Source organism: Bufo gargarizans, chromosome 1 (genome assembly GCF_014858855.1).
Source record: "Bufo gargarizans isolate SCDJY-AF-19 chromosome 1, ASM1485885v1, whole genome shotgun sequence".
Taxonomy (NCBI): domain Eukaryota; kingdom Metazoa; phylum Chordata; class Amphibia; order Anura; family Bufonidae; genus Bufo; species Bufo gargarizans.
In genome coordinates, this window is record NC_058080.1 from 748123081 (window position 1) to 748141405 (window position 18325).

At 45.5% G+C, this 18325-nt stretch overlaps 1 protein-coding gene and 3 long non-coding RNA genes across 4 annotated transcripts in view; 2 read left to right on the forward strand and 2 right to left on the reverse strand.

Moving 5' to 3' along the window:
- Window positions 1-18325, forward strand: part of LOC122930572 (zinc finger protein 585A-like) — a 96183-nt gene that overhangs the window by 37361 nt on the left and 40497 nt on the right. Inside the window, exons 3-4 of the mRNA XM_044284066.1 lie at window positions 13826-13946; window positions 15356-16559. Of these exons, the coding sequence (XP_044140001.1) occupies window positions 13826-13946; window positions 15356-16559 (1325 nt within the window). The remainder of the gene's footprint in view (window positions 1-13825; window positions 13947-15355; window positions 16560-18325) is intronic.
- Window positions 281-9099, reverse strand: LOC122925053. The gene is made up of 3 exons (XR_006387498.1): window positions 9042-9099; window positions 646-770; window positions 281-330 (listed from the first exon to the last, which is right to left on the reverse strand). It is a non-coding gene; the product is annotated as an uncharacterized LOC122925053 (long non-coding RNA).
- Window positions 9382-11743, reverse strand: LOC122925055. The gene is made up of 3 exons (XR_006387500.1): window positions 11684-11743; window positions 9744-9868; window positions 9382-9428 (listed from the first exon to the last, which is right to left on the reverse strand). It is a non-coding gene; the product is annotated as an uncharacterized LOC122925055 (long non-coding RNA).
- Window positions 11976-13006, forward strand: LOC122925056. The gene is made up of 3 exons (XR_006387501.1): window positions 11976-12039; window positions 12527-12651; window positions 12966-13006. It is a non-coding gene; the product is annotated as an uncharacterized LOC122925056 (long non-coding RNA).

Consider the following 18325-nt stretch of genomic DNA (forward strand, 5'->3'; position numbering starts at 1 on the left):
GTCCTTCTATATACTCCCACTCCTCCATGGAGAAATAGACAGTGACATCCTGACACCTTACAGGAACCTGACAACACAATGACACCGTCATCACCCAGACCCCTCCAGTGCTGTTACTGGAGAATTTCCCAGCATTCCCAGCAGTGTCACCTCTCCAGTCAGCAGCTCCATCATCTTGTGGGTGAGTTCTAGGATCTTCTGCTCATGTATCAGGGGGTGAGGGGGAGGCTCTGTGATGGGGTGAGGGGTCCTGCTCCGCCCTCCTGACTCCTGGAGATGGATGATGGGAGTCACACAGTCCCCCGATGTCTTCTTCACTATTGTGTACTCCTGTGGATGGAGAGAGACACTTAGGGAATAAACCCTTCAGGGGCCATGTGCTCTCCTCCGGCCCGTTCCTCCTGGGTACAACGTGCCTACTTACCTTCTCATGGCTCCTACATCATGACTATTGGTCACTGGTCACATGATACATCACTCACCATATTGGGGGCTGATCTTCAGGTTCTCCATCACTTGGAAGGTCTGGAGGCCATTCTACAGGACCCTGGACTCTTCCTATCACTTCCTATGATGGATTCTCCTTCCCGATGTCTGACTTGTTACAGAATACAATAAAGAGGAGAGAAATCTAGAAAAGTTTACCTCTCCGCTCAGCAGGGAGATGATCTCCAAGGTGAGGTCTAATATTCTTCTGCTGATCTCCTTCCTGTCCATCCTTGGTGGCTCATTCAGGACAAGGCTCGTATTGCTGGTTTTCTTCATGATGCCTCCAAATAAAAGGAATAAAGGTTAATCAGTGAGTCCCATGTCCCCGATAATGAGGCCGAGAAAAAGTACAACTCATCCCGCAAAACTCAGACCCTCATAAAGCTGCACTGACAGGAAAACCCTGAGCTCCGGGTGTATCTAAGCTCCTGGCAGTGCAGTGTGTATCTAAGCTCCTGGCAGTGCAGTGTGTATCTAAGCTCCTGGCAGTGCAGTGTGTATCTAAGCTCCTGGCAGTGCAGTGTGTATCTAAGCTCCTGGCAGTGCAGTGTGTATCTAAGCTCCTGGTAGTGAAAACCTCATTCACATGAAACAAATTCTCTCCTCTAGCACAGAATGATGACTACCCCCACTAATAGAGTTGAGCGAACCCGAACTGTAAAGTTCGGGTTCAAACCTAACTTTACGTTTTTTGGTACATGGACCCGAACCCAGACTTTTTCACTGAAGTCCGGGTTCGGTGTTTGGGTTATTTAATTCTAATACAGAGGTGTTCCTGTGGTGATGGGGACGCTTGAAGTTAAAATATACCATCAGATTGGAGAAAACTCAGATCCGATGGTATATTCTAAACCTGAGGCGTTCCCATGGTGATGGGGACGCACCTCTGACAGGGCACTGCCACCCGCGGCACCTCAGGGGCTAATTGCGCGACGGCAGCTCCCTGTTAGAGGTCGGGTGCCGGGAATGTTTCTACAATGTTTGCATTGGTGGGAAGTGCGCCCCCCCTCCCCAGTATTAAAATCATTGGTGGGCAGTGCGCCCCCTCCCCAGTATTAAAATCATTGGTGGGCAGTGCGCCCCCCCCTCCCCAGTATTAAAATCATTGGTGGGTAGTGCGCCCCCTCCTCCCCCCCATCATTGGTGGCAGCGGCAGTTCCGATCGGAGTCCCAGCAGCGTAATCCTGGGGCTCTGATCGGTTACCATGGCAGCCAGGACGCTACTGAAGCCCTGTCTGCCATCTTCAGTTATTCAGCAGCATTATACTTACGGCGCTCCTTTATGTAACTCACAGGTCTGTGCGGCGCATTGCTTATGCTTACGTCCTAACCCCGGACCTGTTTTCACCTTCCTGCCCAGGCCATTTTTTGCAAATCTGACATGTGTCACTTTATGTGGTGATAACTTTGGAACGCTTTTACTTATACAGGCCATTCTGAGATTGTTTTCTCGTCACATATTGTACGTCATGACAGTGCTAAAATTGAGTCAAAAATAATAATTACCCAAAATCATTTTGAAAATTACATTTTGGGGGGGGGGGGTGGGCGTTAGGAGGCTTAGAAGTTTGGAAGCAAATCTTGAAATTTTTCGGAAAATTTCCAAAACCCACTTTTTAATTCCCAGTTCAGGTCTGAAGTCACTTTGTGAGGCTTACATAATAGAAACCATCTAAAAATGACCCCTTACGGGATAAGGTACCAGTTTTGTTGGTACTATTTTGGGGTACATATGATTTTAATTGATCTATATTATGTTTTTTGTGAGGCAAGGTAACCAAAAAATTTATGTTTTGTCACCGTTTTAATTTTTTATTTTTACAGCGTTTACCTGAGGGACTAGGTCAATTCAGACCTGCGGTTTGCGGCTTTTACCTGGTGCGGCGGCGGTGGTCAGCGGTGCCATCAAGTCCCCATGCGGCTGTGGGGGGGGACCCGATGGCATGGAAGGCAGCGCGCTGCCTTCCGGTGAAGAGCCTGTGAGATCCAGCCCCCTGGATCTCACAGGCCGGAAGCTGTATGAGTAATACACACAGTATTACTCATACAGCCAATGCATTCCAATACAGAAATATTGTAATGCATTGTAAAAGGAATTAGACCCCCGAAAGTTCAAGTCCCAAAGTGGGCCAAAAAATAAAGTGAAAAAAATAAAAGTTTTCCCCCCAAAAATTAAAAGTTTCAAGTAAAAATAAACAAAAACATAATTTTCCCCAAATAAAGTGAAAAAGAAATTGGTAAAAAATAGGGGGGGGGGGGAAAAAAGGTATCGCCGCGTCCGTATCGTCCGGCTCTATAAACATATCACATGACCTAACCCCTCAGATGAACACCGTAAAAAAATAAAAATAAAAACTGTGCTAAATAAACAATTTTTTTGTCACCTTACATCACAAAAAGTACAACAGCAAGCGATCAAAAAGGTGTTTGCCCACCAAAATAATACCAATCTAACCGTCACCTCATCCCGCAAAAAATGAGCCCCTGCCTGAGACAATCGCCTAAAAAATTAAAAAACTATGGCTCAGAATATGGAGACACTAAAACATCATTTTTTTAGTTTTAAAAAAGCTGTTATTGTGTAAAACTTACATAAATAAATAAAAAGTATACATATTTGGTATCGCCGCGTCCGTATAGACCGGCTCTATAAAAATATCACATGACCTAACCCCTCAGATGAACACCGTAAAAAATAAAAACTGTGCTAAATAAACAATTTTTTGTCACCTTACATCACAAAAAGTGTAATAGCAAGCGATCAAAAAGTCACACGCACCCCAAAATAGTGCCAATAAAACCGTCATCTGATCCCGCAAAAATCATACCCTACCCAAGGTAATCGCCCAAAAACTGAAAAAATTATATGGAAACACTAAAACATGATTGTTTTTGCTTCAAAGAAGAAATCATTGTGTAAAACTTACATAAATAAAAAAAGTATACATATTAGGTATCGCCGCATCCGTGACAACCTAGTCTATAAAAATATCACATGATCTAACCGTCAGATGAATGTTGTAAATAACAAAAAATAAAAACGGTGCCAAAACAGCTATTTCTTGTTATCTTGCCTCACAAAAAGTGTAATATAGAGCAACCAAAAATCATATGTACCCTAAACTAGTACCAACAATACTGCCACCCTATCCCGTAGTTTCTAAAATGGGCTACTTATTTGGAGTTTCTACTCTAGGGGTGCATCAGGGGGGCTTCAAATGGGACATGGTGTCAAAAAAAAACAGTCCAGCAAAATTTGCCTTCCAAAAACCGTATGGCATTCCTTTCCTTCTGCGCCCTGTCATGAGCCCGTACAGTAGTTTACGACAGGGCTCGACAAATCCCAGGCACCAGGTCGCCATGACGACCAGGAGTTTTGTCCTGGCGCCTGGGTATTTGCCCCTGCTTGAAAATAGGCCCAGCACACCAGCAGCCGGGCGCAGCCACTGGATGGTTAAGACCCCGAGCAAAATGAAACTCTTTTTTTTTATTTTATTTTTATCACTTGCTCCCAGGCTCGGACTGCTACCCTGCCCGGACCCCTCAGCATTCGGCTCCATCGTGGTTTGGCCACTCTCTCTCGCCGTCTATCGGTCGCAGTGTAATGATGTCGCCATGCTTCATCTCCAGGACTGTTGAAAATGGCGAAGCCTTTACCGGAGCCCGGCCGGTACTTATGTGATAACTGTCCGGCAGACATCGGAGCCCGTGTCCCGGTGAGAGAGCCTCGGCAGGGGAAGAGGAGTTAGTGCAGGGGAGGCAGAGCTGGAGCACAGGTAGCGGCGCTGCACTCGCTGACAAGTGGAGGGAAGACAATCAGCCCATCATCATTCCTCCTGCTGTATACCAAGTGCTGCCAGGTCCCTGCACGGCCGGCTCTGCGGCGGTAAATGATGCGCTCTGCACTTATCCGCCAGGCTTAAAGTTTGTAATGTCTGCCTGCGGCAGCCAAGTTGGCCTCGAGCACGGCCATGAATCCAGCGGGGAGCTGCATAGCTGCTGCCGTCATTAGGCCGGAGCTCCTGCTAGCCTCAACTGGTGGCCATTCCTGCACCGTGCGCCATCCCTGCAGTTACCATTCGGCCATTTCTTAGTTCTGTCCCTTTCTAGGAAAGCTGGGTGACCGCCTGTATACCACACAGAAAGCCGGGTGGCAGTCCCCAGGAGAGCTGTGTGGTATACAGGCTGTCTGTCACCCAGCTTTCCTGGTCTCCTGAGGAGAATATATCTCAGTATAGGAACATTTAGATACGTTATCATATGATTTACCCATTTAGGAGTCTTGGAAAGCCGGGTTGCAGCTCCTATGAGAACTAAGACTACTGAATGGCCAAATCATCTGATGACTTCTCTATATGTTCCCATACTGAGATATATTCTCCTCAGGAAAGCTGGGTGACAGGCTGTATACCACACAGGTCTCCTAGGATCTGCCATAAGACTCCTGAATGGCTAAATCCTCTGATGACTTCTCTATATGTTCCCGTACTGAGATATGTTCTCCTCAGGACTAGGAGACCAGGAAAGCTTGGTGACCATCCATGAGAGAGCTGGAAGGCCCCTCAGTCTTCCTAGAGTAATTCCAATGGAAATATTTTCCACAGAGGATTACCTGTTGTGGATTTTTATCAAACTCTACAGATACACAATGGATGTCGTATATCTGGACTTCTCCAAAGCATTTGACACTGTACCACATAAAAGGTTAGTATATAAAATGAGAATGCTCGGACTGGGAGAAAACGTCTGTAAGTGGGTAAGTAACTGGCTCAATGATCGAAAACAGAGGGTGGTTATTAACGGTACACACTCAGATTGGGTCACTGTCACTAGTGGGGTACCTCAGGGGTGAGTATTGGGCCCTATTCTCTTCAATATATTTATTAATGATCTTGTAGAAGGCTTGCATAGTAAAATATACATTTTTGCAGATGACACTAAACTGTGTAAAGTAATTAACACTGAAGAGGACAGTATACTACTACAGAGGGATCTGGATAGATTGGAGGCTTGGGCAGATAAGTGGCAGATGAGGTTTAACACTGACAAATGTAAGGTTATGCACATGGGAAGGAATAATGCAAGTCACCCGTACATACTAAATGGTAAAACACTCGGTAACACTGACATGGAAAAAGATCTAGGAATTTTAATAAACAGCAAACTAAGCTGCAAAAACCAGTGTCAGGCAGCTGCTGCCAAGGCCAATAAGATAATGGGTTGCATCAAAAGGGGCATAGATGCCCGTGATGAGAACATAGTCCTACCACTTTACAAATCATTAGTCAGACCACACATGGAGTACTGTGTACAGTTCTGGGCTCCTAGAAACAAGGCAGACATAGCAGAGCTGGAGAGGGTCCAGAGGAGGGCAACTAAAGTAATAACTGGAATGGGGCAACTACAGTACCCTGAAAGATTATCAAAATTAGGGTTATTCACTTTAGAAAAAAGACGACTGAGGGGAGATCTAATTACTATGTATAAATATATCAGGGGTCAGTACAGAGATCACTCCCATCATCTCTTTACCCCCAGGACTGTGACGAGGGGACATCCTCTGCGTCTGGAGGAAAGAAGGTTTGTACACAAACATAGAAGAGGATTCTTTACGGTAAGAGCAGTGAGACTATGGAACTCTCTGCCTGAGGAGGTGGTGATGGTGAGTACAATAAAGGAATTCAGGAGGGGCCTGGATGTATTTCTGGAGCTTAATAATATTATAGGCTATAGCTACTAGAGAGGGGTCGCTGATCCAGGGAGTTATTCTGATGCCTGATTGGAGTCGGGAAGGAAAATTGGCTGCTACCTCACAGTTTTTTTTGCCTTCCTCTGGATCAACTTGCAGGATAACAGGCCGAACTGGATGGACAAATGTCTTTTTTCGGCCTTATGTACTATGTTACTATGTAGCGTGTGGATTTGCTGTGGAATTCAGCCACAATCAGTTACACATGGTGAAATCCTATATTACCGCGGTGCGGATTGGAAATGTGCACAGTACGTTCATTTCCGTGTGGATTTTATGAAGTGTGAGGATTTTTGGTAAAATCTTATCCATTTTGCTGGTATTTGCTACAATACGCTGTGGATTTCATAGCTGCAGTTCTAGGAGATGAATGAGCCCGGACCAAACATCCTGGGGAAGGGATCTCCGTTCTGTCAGCTGCAGCGCAGTGATTATACACGCAGTGACATCACAGTACACTGATAATAAACAATGCCCATGTTGTTTGGTTCTAGACTTCTTTATATGTTAAATTTAAGAGGTGTTATTTTTGTCGCTGAAAATAAGGCTTTATAAGGTAAAAAAAACAAAAAAAAACAAAAGGCTCCTAACTTTTTTCGCTGGCTCCTAGATTCCAAGGAAATTTGTCAAGCCCTGGTTTATGACCACATGTGGGGTGTTTCTGTAAACTACAGAATCAGGGCCATAAATAATGAGTTTTGTTTGGCTGTTAACCCTTGCTTTGTAACTGGAAAAAAAATATTAAAATGGAAAATCTGCCAAAATTTTGAAATTGTATCTCTATTTTCCATTAATTCTTGTGGAACACCTAAAGGGTTAACGACATTTGTAAAATCAGTTTTGTATACCTTGAGGGGTGTAGTTTCTTAGATGGGGTCACTTGTATGGAGTTTCTACTCTAGGGGTGCATCAGGGGGGCTTCAAATGGGACATGGTGTCAAAAAAAAAAACAGTCCAGCAAAATCTGCCTTCCAAAAACCGTATGGCATTCCTTTCCTTCTGCGCTCTGCCGTGTGCCCGTACAGCGGTTTACGGCCACATATGGGGTGTTTCTGTAAACTACAGAATCAGGGCCATAAATATTGAGTTTGGTTTGGCTGTTAACCCTTGCTTTGTAACTGGAAAAAAAATATAAAAATGGAAAATCTGCCAAAAAAGTGAAATTTTGAAATTGTATCTATATTTTCTATTAATTCTCGTGGAACACCTAAAGGGTTAATGACGTTTGTAAAATCAGTTTTGAATACCTTGAGGGATGTAGTTTCTAGAATGGGGTAATTTTTGGGCGGTTTCTATGATGTAAGCCTCGCAAAGTGACTTCAGACCTGAACTGGTCCCTAAAAATTGGGTTTTTGAAAATTTCTGAAAAATTTCAAGATTTGCTGTGATATAAGAGGCTGGTGCTCCTCCATTACATGTCACTGCACACACGTGTATACACTGCACATGACGGCTCTTACCCTGTGATATAAGAGGCTGGTGCTCCTCCATTACATGTCACTGCACACACGTGTATACACTGCACATGACGGCTCTTACCTTGTGATATAAGAGGCTGGTGCTCCTCCATTACATGCCACTGCACACACGTGTATACACTGCACATGACGGCTCTTACCTTGTGATATAAGAGGCTGGTGCTCCTCCATTACATGCCACTGCACACACGTGTATACACTGCACATGACGGCTCTTACCCTGTGATATAAGAGGCTGGTGCTCCTCCATTACATGTCACTGCACACACGTGTATACACTGCACATGACGGCACTTACCTTGTGATATAAGAGGCTGGAGCTCCTCCATTACATGTCACTGCACACACGTGTATACACTGCACATGACGGCTCTTACCTTGTGATATAAGAGGCTGGTGCTCCTCCATTACATGTCACTGCACACACGTGTATACACTGCACATGACGGCTCTTACCTTGTGATATAAGAGGCTGGTGCTCCTCCATTACATGTCACTGCACACACGTGTATACACTGCACATGACGGCTCTTACCTTGTGATATAAGAGGCTGGTGCTCCTCCATTACATGTCACTGCACACACGTGTATACACTGCACATGACGGCTCTTACCTTGTGATATAAGAGGCTGGTGCTCCTCCATTACATGTCACTGCACACACGTGTATACACTGCACATGACGGGTCTTACCCTGTGATATAAGAGGCTGGTGCTCCTCCATTACATGTCACTGCACACACGTGTATACACTGCACATGACGGCTCTTACCTTGTGATATAAGAGGCTGGTGCTCCTCCATTACATGTCACTGCACTCACGTGTATAATCTGCACATGACGGGTCTTACCCTGTGATATAAGAGGCTGGTGCTCCTCCATTACATGTCACTGCACACACGTGTATACACTGCACATGACGGCTCTTACCTTGTGATATAAGAGGCTGGTGCTCCTCCATTACATGTCACTGCACTCACGTGTATACACTGCACATGACGGCTCTTACCTTGTGATATCAGAGGCTGGTGCTCCTCCATTACATGTCACTGCACTCACGTGTATACACTGCACATGACGGCTCTTACCTTGTGATATAAGAGGCCGGTGCTCCTCCATTACATGTCACTGCACACACGTGTATACACTGCACAAGACGGGTCTTACCTTGTAATATAAGAGGCTGGTGCTCCTCTATTACATGTCACTGCACACACGTGTATACACTGCACATGATGGCTCTTACCTTGTGATATAAGAGGCTGGTGCTCCTCCATTACATGTCACTGCACACACGTGTACACACTGCACATGACGGGTCTTACCTTGTGATATAAGAGGCTGGTGCTCCTCCATCATGGCCTCCTTGTACAGATCCTTGTGTCCTTCTATATACTCCCACTCCTCCATGGAGAAATAGACAGTGACGTCCTGACACCTTATAGGAACCTGACAACACAATGACACCGTCATCACCCAGACCCCTCCAGTGCTGTTACTGGAGAATTTCCCAGCATTCCCAGCAGTGTCACCTCTCCAGTCAGCAGCTCCATCATCTTGTGGGTGAGCTCTAGGATCTTCTGCTCATGTATCAGGGGGTGAGGGGGAGGCTCTGTGATGGGGTGAGGGGTCCTGCTCTGCCCTCCTGACTCCTGGAGATGGATGATGGGAGTCACACAGTCCCCCGATGTCTTCTTCACTATTGTGTACTCCTGTGGATGGAGAGAGACACTTAGGGAATAAACCCTTCAGGGGCCATGTGCTCTCCTCCGGCCCTCTCCTCCTGGGTACAACGTGCCTACTTACCTTCTCATGGGTCCTACAACATGACTATTGGTCACTGGTCACATAATACATCACTCACCATATTGGGGGATGATCTTCAGGTTCTCCATCACTTGGAAGGTCTGGAGGCCGTTCTCCAGGACCCTGGACTCTTCCTATCACTTCCTATGATGGATTCTCCTTCCCGATGTCTGACTTGTTACAGAATACAATAAAGAGGAGAGAAATCTAGAAAAGTTTACCTCTCCGCTCAGCAGGGAGATGATCTCCAAGGTGAGGTCTAATAGTCTTCTGCTGATCTCCTTCCTGTCCATCCTTGGTGGCTCATTCAGGAGAAGGCTCGTATTGCTGGTTTTCTTCATGATGTCTCCAAAAAAAAGGAATAAAGGTTAATCAGTGAGTCCCATGTCCCCGATAATGAGGCCGAGAAAAAGTACAACTCATCCCGCAAAACTCAGACCCTCATAAAGCTGCACTGACGGGAAAGACCCTGAGCTCCGGGTGTATCTAAGCTCCTGGCAGTGCAGTGTGTATCTAAGCTCCTGTCAGTGCAGTGTGTATCTAAGCTCCTGGCAGTGAAAACCTCATTCACATGAAACAAATTCTCTCCTCTAGCACAGAATGATGACAACCCCCACTATCCCCACTACTAGAGTTGAGCGAACCCGAACTGTAAAGTTCAGGTTCGTACCGAACTTTACGTTTTTTGGTACATGGACCCGAACCCAGACTTTTTCACTGAAGTCCAGGTTCGGTGTTCGGGTTATTTTAGTCTAATACAGAGGCGTTCTCGTGGTGATGGGGGCGCTTGAAGTTAAAATATACCATCGGATTGGAGAAAACTGAGACCCGATGGTATATTCTAAACCTGAGGCGTCCCCATGGTGATGGGGACGCACCTCTGACAGGGCGCTGCCATCCACGGCACCTGAGGGGTTAATTACGCGGCGGCAGCTCCCTGTCAGAGGTAAGGTACGGGAATGTTTCTACAATGTTTGCATTGGTGGGCAGTGCGCCCCCCTCCCCGGTATTAAAATCATTGTAGGCAGTGCGTGCTCCCCCCCCCCCCCGTATTAAAATCATTGGTGGGCATTGCGCCCCCCCTCCCCAGTATTAAAATCATTGGTGGCAGCGGCAGTTCCGATCGGACTCCCAGCAGTGTAATGCTGGGGCTCCGATCGGTTACCATGGCAGCCAGGACGCTACTGAAGTCCTGTCTGCCATGTTCAGTTACTCTGCAGGATTATACTTACATGCGCTGTGGCCGCCCGGCGCTCCTTCTTGCAACTCACAGGTCTGTGCGCCGCATTGCTATAAGCATCAGCAATGTGCCGCACAGACCTGTGAGTTACAAGAAGAAGGAGCGCTGGGCGGCCACAGCGCATGAACTGCTGCTGCCACCAATGATGGGGAGGGAGGGGGGGGGGGGGGCGCACTGCACACCAATGATTTTAATACTGGTGAGGGGGAGGGGGCACTGCCCACCAATGATTTTAATACTGGGGAGGGGGGGGCACTGCCCACCAATGATTACTGGGGAGGGGGGGCACTGCCCACCAATGATTTTAATACTGGGGAGGGGGGGCACTGCCCACCAATGATTTTAATACTGGGGAGGGGGGGCGCACTGCCCACCAATGATTTTAATACGGGGGGGGGGCGCACTGCCCACCAATGATTTTAATACGGGGGGGGCGCGCACTGCCCACCAATGCAAACATTGTGGAAACATTCCCGACACCCGACCTCTGACAGGGAGCTGCCGCCGTGCAATTAACCTCTCAGGTGCCACGGATGGCAGTGCCCTGTTAGAGGTGCGTCCCCATCACCATGGGAACGCCTCTGGTTTAGAATATAACATTGGATCTGAGTTTTCACGATTGTGAAAACTCAGACCTGAAAAAGCTAATAGTATTATTTTCTGTTATAACCATTTTATATCGGAAAATAATAAAGTGAAGTTTGGGTCCCCATTGACTTTAATAGGGTCCGGGGTCAAGTTCGGGTCCCAAACCCGAACTATGACCTGAAGTTCGGCCAAACCCAGTGAACCCGAACATCCAGGTGTCAACTCAACTCTACCCACTACTACTCTCCCCATCATACTAAGTAATGGAGGAGAATCTCCAGAGGTGACATGTCTGAGCTCTCCACCACACTGTCTCCTCACAGCTCATCTTACCTGCAGGCTGGAGGAATGGCTGATACCAGAGAGAACAAGAGCCCTGACTACCGACCAGGACCTGCCCAGTATCTGCTGCACTGCCAGAGCTGAAGGACCTGCGGTGATGTCACTGTCATGTGATCAGTGTAGGGGCGGAGTCCAAAAAGAAAAGCAAAGATCACATGACGGTGATGTCACTTAAGGTCCTTCACAACCTCCTGTCCACTGCTGAGCCCCGCCCCCTGCACTGATCACATGTTGGTGACGTCACCGCAGGTCCTTCAGCTCTGGCAGTGCAGCAGATACTGGGCAGGTCCTGGTCGGTAGTCAGGGCTCTTGTTCTCTCTGGTATCAGCCATTCCTCCAGCCTGCAGGTAAGATGAGCTGTGAGGAGACAGTGTGGTGGAGAGCTCAGACATGTCACCTCTGGAGATTCTCCTCCATTACTTAGTATGATGGGGAGAGTAGTCGTGCGAATAGTGGGGGTTGCCATCATTCAGTGCTGGATGAGAGAATCTGTTTCATGTGAATGAGGTTTTCACTACCAGGAGCTTAGATACACACAGAGCTCAGAGTCTCCTCCCTCCATACACTGCACTGCCAGGAGCTTAGATACACACTGCACTGCCAGGAGCTTAGATACACACTGCACTGCCAGAAGCTTAGATACACACTGCACTGCCAGGAGCTTAGATACACACTGCACTGCCAGGAGCTTAGATACACCCGGAGCTCAGGGTTTTTCCCGTCAGTGCAGCTTTCTGAGGGTCTGAGTTTTGCGGGATGAGTTGTACTTTTTCTCGGCCTCATTATCGGGGACATGGGACTCACTGATTAACCTTTATTCCTTCTTTTTTGGAGGCATCATGAAGAAAACCAGCAATACGAGCCTTCTCCTGAAGGACCCACCAAGGATGGACAGGAAGGAGATCAGCAGAAGAATATTAGACCTCACGTTGGAGATCATCTCCCTGCTGAGCGGAGAGGTAAACTTTTCTAGATTTCTCTCCTCTTTATTGTATTCTGTAACAAGTCAGACATCGGGAAGGAGAATCCATCATAGGAAGTGATAGGAAGAGTCCAGGGTCCTGGAGAACGGCCTCCAGACCTTCCAAGTGACGGAGAACCTGAAGATCAGCCCCCAGTATGGTGAGTGATGTATCATGTGACCAGTGACCAATAGTCATGTTGTAGGAGCCATGAGAAGGTAAGTAGGCACGTTGTACCAGGAGGAGAAGGCTGGAGGAGAGCACATGGCCCCTGAAGGGTTTATTCCCTAAGTGTCTCTCTCCATCCACAGGAGTACACAATAGTGAAGAAGACATCGGGGGACTGTGTGACTCCAATCATCCATCTCCAGGAGTCAGGAGGGAGGAGCAGGACCCCTCACCCCATCACAGAGCCTCCCCCTCACCCCCTGATACATGAGCAGAAGATCCTAGAGCTCACCCACAAGATGATGGAGCTGCTGACTGGAGAGGTGACACTGCTGGGAATGCAGGGAAATTCTCCAGTAACAGCACTAGAGGGGTCTGGGTGATGACGGTGTCATTGTGTTGTCAGGTTCCTATAAGGTGTCAGGATGTCACTGTCTATTTCTCCATGGAGGAGTGGGAGTATATAGAAGGACACAAGGATCTGTACAAGGAGGCCATGATGGAGGAGCACCAGCCTCTTATATCACAAGGTAAGAGCCGTCATGTGCAGTGTATACACGTGTGTGCAGTGACATGTAATGGAGGAGCACCAGCCTTTTATTTTAGGCCTTTGGCCCGCTAGGTGCTGGGACCTCAGCTCAGGTGGTAAGGAGCACAGTGTTATTTCCCCCTGATAACTAAACCTAGAAGTGAAGGAGCTGAGAGAAGTGTCTGATCTATAGACAGATCTACAGGAGGCCATGTATTCAGTCACTGTGTGCTTGTGTCTCCACAGATGGATCCAGGAGGAGAAATCCACCAAAGAGTTGTCCCCGTCCTCTGTATTCCCAGGACTGTCCAGAGGAGAAGGTCCCAGAGAACCCTCAGGTAGATGGAGCTGAGCCCTATACACATCTACATAGGGGGGTCCTGCAGTCATAGAGGGGTCATAGATTGTGGGGGTCTCTTATGTGGATCTGTTAGATTTCCCACCTGTCTGCTGTATTGTACTGAATTGTTACAGATGACAAATCTGGTGGAAGATCTGATTATTATTAAAGTGGAGGATGAAGAAGAATGGATGACGGGCGATCCCCCGTGTAAGAGTGAGGTGGAGGAGGACATTCCAGGAGAGGTCACCACAGGTATGGAATGATGAATAGAGAAAGTGACTTCAGATTCTGTCCTTGGTGCCTTCAGGGCAGGAGGAGAATCTGATCACCGGATGCTGCGCTGCTCTTTGATTGGAGATGTCCCCATCACATCATGAAGTGTTCCCCTTATCCAGCTGACAGTAATTTCTAATCAGATTCTTCTCTGATTTCGGCTGTTCCTGCAGGACATGATGGTCAGTCACATCCACACACCCACTGGGGATTATGTGGTCACAGCTTTTGTGTCTCTGCTATCATGAAGATCTATATGTTAGCCATTGTACAGGAATTATATGCTGCCAGTAACCTACATGCCAGAACGGGTTAAGTATTATTTTGGGACTGGCCTACTGTGAGAATTCCTTAGTGGGGAGGCCGCGGAGGAAGTATGCCTAGGTTCCTGAAAAACTTTCCAAAATGCGCCCAAAATCAGTTGCAAATTATTTGTGATCGGATCACTTTTCTCCCTTAAAGACTTATTCCAGGCTAGTGCTTCACCATACAAATGAGAAATCATAAATGCCCCCTTGGCATGGTCAGAAAAAACTGTAGGGGTAACAACTCAAAATGGATTGTGTCTTGATTTATGTGGGAGATGACAGACTTGGGCCAGAACCTACTCTGTGAGTAACTTAAGGTGATATGGAATGTTGCGGTTCTGTTACAGTGGTAGTTAGGGTGACAAGGCTGGCGGACACAATGTACAGATATGCTAGTATTTGATCCTGGTGATCATGTTGCTGAGCAACTTCTTGAAACCATTCAGGCAGACCCATACGGGGTGGGCCAGAGAGATCCAGGGTCAAAGCTTAGTGTTACGGGCAGTGGGCATGGACCCATAGTGGCAACTAACCAGTTTTACTTTGGCTAAATCTGAGCAGTGTGAGATTTTAGCAGCAGCAGAGGAGGAGGTACCCTAGAAAGTGCTTGTCGGTTAAACTCTAGGTGGACATTATAGCATGGGTTTTTCTGGTGAATACACCCGTTTCATCAGGTCTAATTAATCTATTTAGCAATGAATGCAGTTTGTGTTGAGGAATGTAGTAACAATCCTTTTTAAGTTATCTTATACATTAATGTGATGCCCAAATGTCATTGAAAGGCCAATTTTCTTGAAAGAATGTAATCTTGATTGCCATACATGTCAATTTTTTATATATTTTTAGCTATTTTCGTGTAAGGAAAGTGGTGACTAGATGTTACACAAAGCTTAGTATAAGGCTGGAAACCATTTTTGGTGAACCAAAGTCGTGAGTGTATTCAAAATGAATGGTGTGTACCTCTAGTTCCTGCTGTATACACTTCCAGCCTAATAGGAATGTTTAGGTTTGTCTATTCCGTAGTTTAAAAAAAATCACAATATCTATTTTTTACCTTTCTTCTTTTATCTATCTTCACAGAAAATCCCAGTAAAAATGTTAATGAAAGTATATTATCACTGCATTATAAAGCAGAAGATGAAGATACCATGGACTGCTCTTCAGAAGAAAACCTCATTACCCTTAATGTACATCCAGGACCTCACAGTACAGATTTCTCATATAATCCCCTTAATCATGAGGAGCCTTTTTCTGACCAATCACAGATTGTTACCTCAGGTACAGGTCAGAAAGGTGGTAAAGAGTTCACAAAAAGATCAAGGCTTTCTACAGGTGGAAGAATTCACACTGGGGAGAAGCCTTACTCCTGTTCAGAATGTGGGAAGTGCTTTAGATATAAATCACATCTGGTTACACATGAGAGAATTCACACAGGAGAGAAACAGTATTTATGTTCAGAATGTGGAAAATGTTTTACAGAAAAATCTAATCTGGCTAGGCATGAGAGAATTCACAGAGGTGAGAAGCCATTTCCATGTTCAGAATGTGGCAAATGTTTTACACTGAAATCACATCTTGTTGCACATGAGAGAAGTCACACAGGAGAGAAGCCATTTTCCTGTTCAGAATGTGGGACATCTTTTAAATACAAATCAGATCTTGTTACCCATAAGAGACGTCACACAGGAGAGAAGCCATATTCATGTTCAGAATGTGGGAAATGTTTTATAGATAGATCAAGTCTTGCTATACATGAGAGAAGTCACACAGGGGAGAAGCTGCATTCATGTTCAGAATGTGGGAAATGTTTTACATATAAATCAAGTCTTGTTTCCCATGAGAGAATTCACACAGGAGAGAAGCCGTTTTTATGCTCAGAATGTGGGAAATGTTTTACATATAAATCACATCTTGTTGCACATAAAAGAACTCACACAGGGGAGAAGCCGTATGAATGCTCAGAATGTGGGAAATGTTTTACATATAAAACAGATTTTGTTAGACATGAGAAACGTCACACAGGAGAGAAGCCGTTTTCCTGTTCAGAATGTGGGAAATGTTTTATAGATAAATCACATCTTCTTAGACATGAAAAAAGCCACACAGGAGAGAAGCCGTATTCATGTTCCGAATGTGGTAAGTGTTTTACTGATAAATCACATCTTGTTAGACATGAAAGAATTCACACAGGAGAGAAGCCATTTCCGTGCCCAGACTGTGAGAAGTGTTTTACTACTAAAGACAAACTTAAGGATCATCAGAGACGTCACACAGGAGAGAAGCTGTTTTGATGTTTTATATGTGGAAAATGTTTTGTTCTGAAATTAGTTTCTAAAAATCATCAGCTCAGAAGAAACTATTCTTTTTTGGAATATGGAATATGTCACAAGAGCAAAAAATAATTTTAGACCCATTTTCTTCAGACAGGTAAATAACTGGGGCTACATACCAACATGTCTCATACTTCAAGTCTCTGAATAGTTGTGGAACTTGTCTGCAACTCTCTGTTGTGCAACTACTTTAGAGCTGAGATTTCGCTGTAAAAATTCAGCCAAACTGCAGAAAAGTTGCAGTGAAGTTGCACTGGCATGTGACTTGCATTGTGTTCTATGACCTGCAACCAAATATCCAAATGTTTTATGACCATCATGGCATACCATGTGTCACATTGTGACCCTTTTGACATTCATTAGATGCAGTGTCACAGTGCAACATTCCGATCTTCATATCACTTGACACATCACCATGTAGCTCCAGCCTAACAGCCCATAAGAATAGGTATTTTTGGGTGGAATTATCCTGGATTTGCCAAACAACCAAATTATATTTCTCTGAGGTCGACTGTGACCGAGACCCATGGAGGAAAAGTATTGTGGATATAACGAAGAGAAGAGCCTTGTTTACTTCCAGAGCAGCGAATATGAACTGTCCCCATGAACCTTGCTTCTTATCACTGTATTCACACCTCCACCCACACTGTGTTAGAGTCCAGAGTGACATGGGGAGAAGTAACGACACTCCATGTAATAGTTTTATAACGTATGTGGACATATTAATAATTCTTTTTTTTTTTTTAAATAGTATTTAAAAATTTAAGTAACTGTCTTTTTTTGGGGGGGTTTCTCGTAGGGCCATTTTTGTCATTTTTGTAATATACTTTAGTAACTGTAATCATCCATTTCTAAAGTGACCCATTTTGTGCCTTAGCAGCACTGTGTGTCCTCTGATTACTTAAAGAGTAACTAAACTTTTGATTAAATTTTTGTTAAAATGTCCCTAAGCCATAATAGGACTTTTTGTAATATACTTTATTAGTGCTTTTTGTATTTTTAATAGACTTTACCCCCCCCCCCCCCCCCCCCAAAGCGCACCTTTCTCTGTGCGCTTAAATAGATTTTTCTGTACACCACTGAGAGCTAAGAGCTGACACGCAGGACTCTTAGCTTAGCGGAGCTGGCAGAAGCAGGAGCCGTTCCGCTCAGCTATTCCTGAAATAGCATGTGGTTACAGTGCTATGCCAGCATTTAGTTGAACTGCGGGGGGCTCGTGCAGGAGCAGCAATGTGCCGTCCCTGCCCGTACTCCCTGCGGTCCCATTGAGAAACTGTAAACTCGTTACAGAGGCGCTAATAAAGTATATTATAAAAAGTGTTATTATGGCATTAGGGACATGTTAACTGAAATGTAATCAAAAGTTTAGTTACTCTTTAACTGTGGAAACACGCTCCACGCTGACTGCTGCTGCCCTCACTGCCTCTCTCTTCATATATATAGAGAGAGAGAGGCAGCAGCAGTCAGTGTGGAGCGTGTCTCCACAGTAATCAGAATATAGAGCGTTGCTAAAGCACAAAATGGGCCACTATAGAGCTATTTTTCGAATAGAAATGTATGATTTTAATAACTAAGTTATATTACAAAAATGATCAGCGTCACTGTCCCTACACATTACAAAAAAATAATTATATTTGCAACCATCCTGCTTCTGTCATGATGTGCCTCTTAAAGTCTGTTGACTGGGAAAAAATTAGCTTTTTAGATGAATGTCTAGCAA